This window comes from Vespa mandarinia, chromosome 6, assembly GCF_050613455.1.
Source record: "Vespa mandarinia isolate Hongniang chromosome 6, ASM5061345v1, whole genome shotgun sequence".
Taxonomy (NCBI): domain Eukaryota; kingdom Metazoa; phylum Arthropoda; class Insecta; order Hymenoptera; family Vespidae; genus Vespa; species Vespa mandarinia.
In genome coordinates this window covers 223,562-225,968 of record NC_140815.1, presented here as the reverse complement: position 1 = coordinate 225,968, position 2,407 = coordinate 223,562, and the positions used below count along the sequence as shown (strand labels likewise).

General features: G+C 40.5%; 1 protein-coding gene across 1 annotated transcript; it reads right to left on the bottom strand.

Moving 5' to 3' along the window:
- Positions 1–1,117: 1,117 nt before the first annotated feature.
- On the bottom strand, positions 1,118–1,744 carry LOC146872913 (uncharacterized). Its single transcript, XM_085657609.1, has one exon. The coding sequence runs from the start codon at positions 1,742–1,744 to the stop codon at positions 1,118–1,120; it is 627 nt and encodes a 208-aa protein (XP_085513735.1).
- Between the last annotated feature and the right edge of the window lie 663 nt (positions 1,745–2,407).

Below are 2,407 nucleotides of genomic sequence, written 5' to 3'. Positions count from 1 at the left end.
TAATAGTAATAGTAATAATGACAATAATATCGATAATAACGATAATACCGATTATGGCGATAATTACGATAATAGAAATAACAACGATAATAAGGATTGTATTGATAATAATATTAATAATAATAACGAGAACGACGATAACAAAGATAATAACGTTAAGAATAATAATAGTAATTATAAGGAATAATAACAATTATAACAACAATTATAAGGAATAATAACAATAATAATGATAATAACGATTATAATAATAATAATAATAATAATAATACCGATAATCTTATAAATAACGGTAATAACGATAATAATTATATTAACAATTATAAAGATAATACCTATAATAACGATAATAACGATCATAACGATAATAACCATAATAACGTTAATAACGAAAATAATAATGATAATTATAATAGTATCGATAATATTGATAATAATATCGAAAAAAACGATAATAACGATAATAACAATAATAGCGATAATAAGAAAAATAATGCTAATGACGGTTATAAATATATTAACGATTATAATAATAACATTTATAAAAAGATAACAATGATAATAACGATAATAATAACCTTAATAGCGTTAATAACGATAATAATAATGATAATAATAGTAACGATAATAACGAAAATAAGGATAATAACAATAATAACTATAATAACGATAATAACGATAATAACGATAATAACAATAATAACGATAATAATAATAATAATTTTAATAACCATAATAATAAAAAAAAACGATTATAACGATAATAATATTTTTCTTTTGATAGTCTGAGAATGCCAATCTTTACGCACTAATCCATGGACCTCGTCCGTCAGAGGAACCCTTCACCATTTGGGTCCCCCATTAAAGTCCCTGGAGTATCGGGCTCACCGTTGAAATATGCACTACCGACTAAACTAATATCCATCCTAGTGGCATAGTGAATCCATTCCGGCACAGCCATGTGGCATTCCTTCGGTATGGCGCCACTGCATCAGGTCCCTTAACGGGGCTTTTCCTATGGTTCTACTCCCTATGACAGGAACCTGGAGCAATATTGGAGGGGCGTCAATGGGCCGCCCATCTATTTCTTCTTTCAGCGTAAGATGGCCCTGACGTATCAGTCCACCTTGTTCAACTCTTCCTGATCTCGGAGCATTTTCTCGACAACGTTGACTGGCGAAATGTCCCCGAGGTCTTGCTCCAAGGCGAGTCGTTCGACGCTCCACCTAACACATTTGAAGAATGTATGGTGGGCGTCGTCGACGGTCGAGTCGCCATAGGGACAGTTGCCGTCTGCTACCTTCCTCATTTTTGCAAGGTAGGAGCAGAACAGACCATGCCCTGTCAAAAATTGAGTGAGGTAGAAGTCGACCTTTCCCGCCTCCCGGTTTAGCCACATGTCTAGTCGACTGATGAGTCGGGCAGTCCATCTGGCCCTATGTTCCTGTTCCCATCTGCTTTGCCAGTCCTCGATGCTGCTAGACTTGGCCAGCCTTGATGCCTTCTCTTTCCCCAAAACGGGCTTCTGCTGGTGGACGAACTGTCTCTCCTTAGCTAGTAGATCAATCGGGATTATCCCCGCGATCACTAGCACTGCGGGCTCCGAGACCGTGAAGTTGGAGCACGCGATTCGGAGAGCGCCCTTCATCTGCACTGCGACTATGCTTCTGTGATATTTCATGTGTGGCAGCGACTCGGCACAGACTTCCGCGCCATACAGTATCACTTCATCGGCAGCGCGCATCAGTAATCGCCTTATGTACGGTCGGGGACCGTTGCGGTTTGAGATGAGAGGCTATTACTTTTATTGTCTCGTCTGCCAGCTGCCCTAATTATATGCTCTCCAAAATTAAGCTTGCTGTCGAGCATTACTCCTAGGTATTTTACCTATCGTGTCTCTTACAGTTATACTGGGCAAGGTGCTGATGCGCTTCTTCGTCAGTAGCACGATCTCAGTCTTCTGGGTTGCTAGTGACAGCCCGTCGTTCTCCATAAAGGAGATGACCCTTCGCATTACCCGGTTGAACAGCAGCTGTGCCTCCTCCGTCTCTCTTGCGGTAATGACAACCGCAATGTCAACTGCGTACCCCTCCAAGAAAGCATCCTCAGTGACTGCCATACGTAGGATACCGTCGTAGAAAATATCCCAAATATCCGGTCCCAGTAAGGAGCCCTGGGCTGTCCCTAATGTCAACTCCAAGCATCTCGAACCATCGCCTGTATTGTATTCTAGGAAGCGCTTGTTCAGGTAGTCCTCGAGTATTCGGAGTAAGTACTCCAGGACAGTGAAATTAAGTTCGAGCGCTTCCGTTGCCAAGTCCCACCTGACGGAGTTGAAAGCATTTCTCGCGTCTAAGGTAGCCAGCAGACGCAACGTGAGTTAAAGATTCTCGCGTTCCGTCATTTA

Bases quoted from the DNA above. Each gene is read 5' to 3' on its own strand.
- LOC146872913 (XM_085657609.1), bottom strand. From the start codon at position 1,744: ATGCGCGCTGCCGATGAAGTGATACTGTATGGCGCGGAAGTCTGTGCC.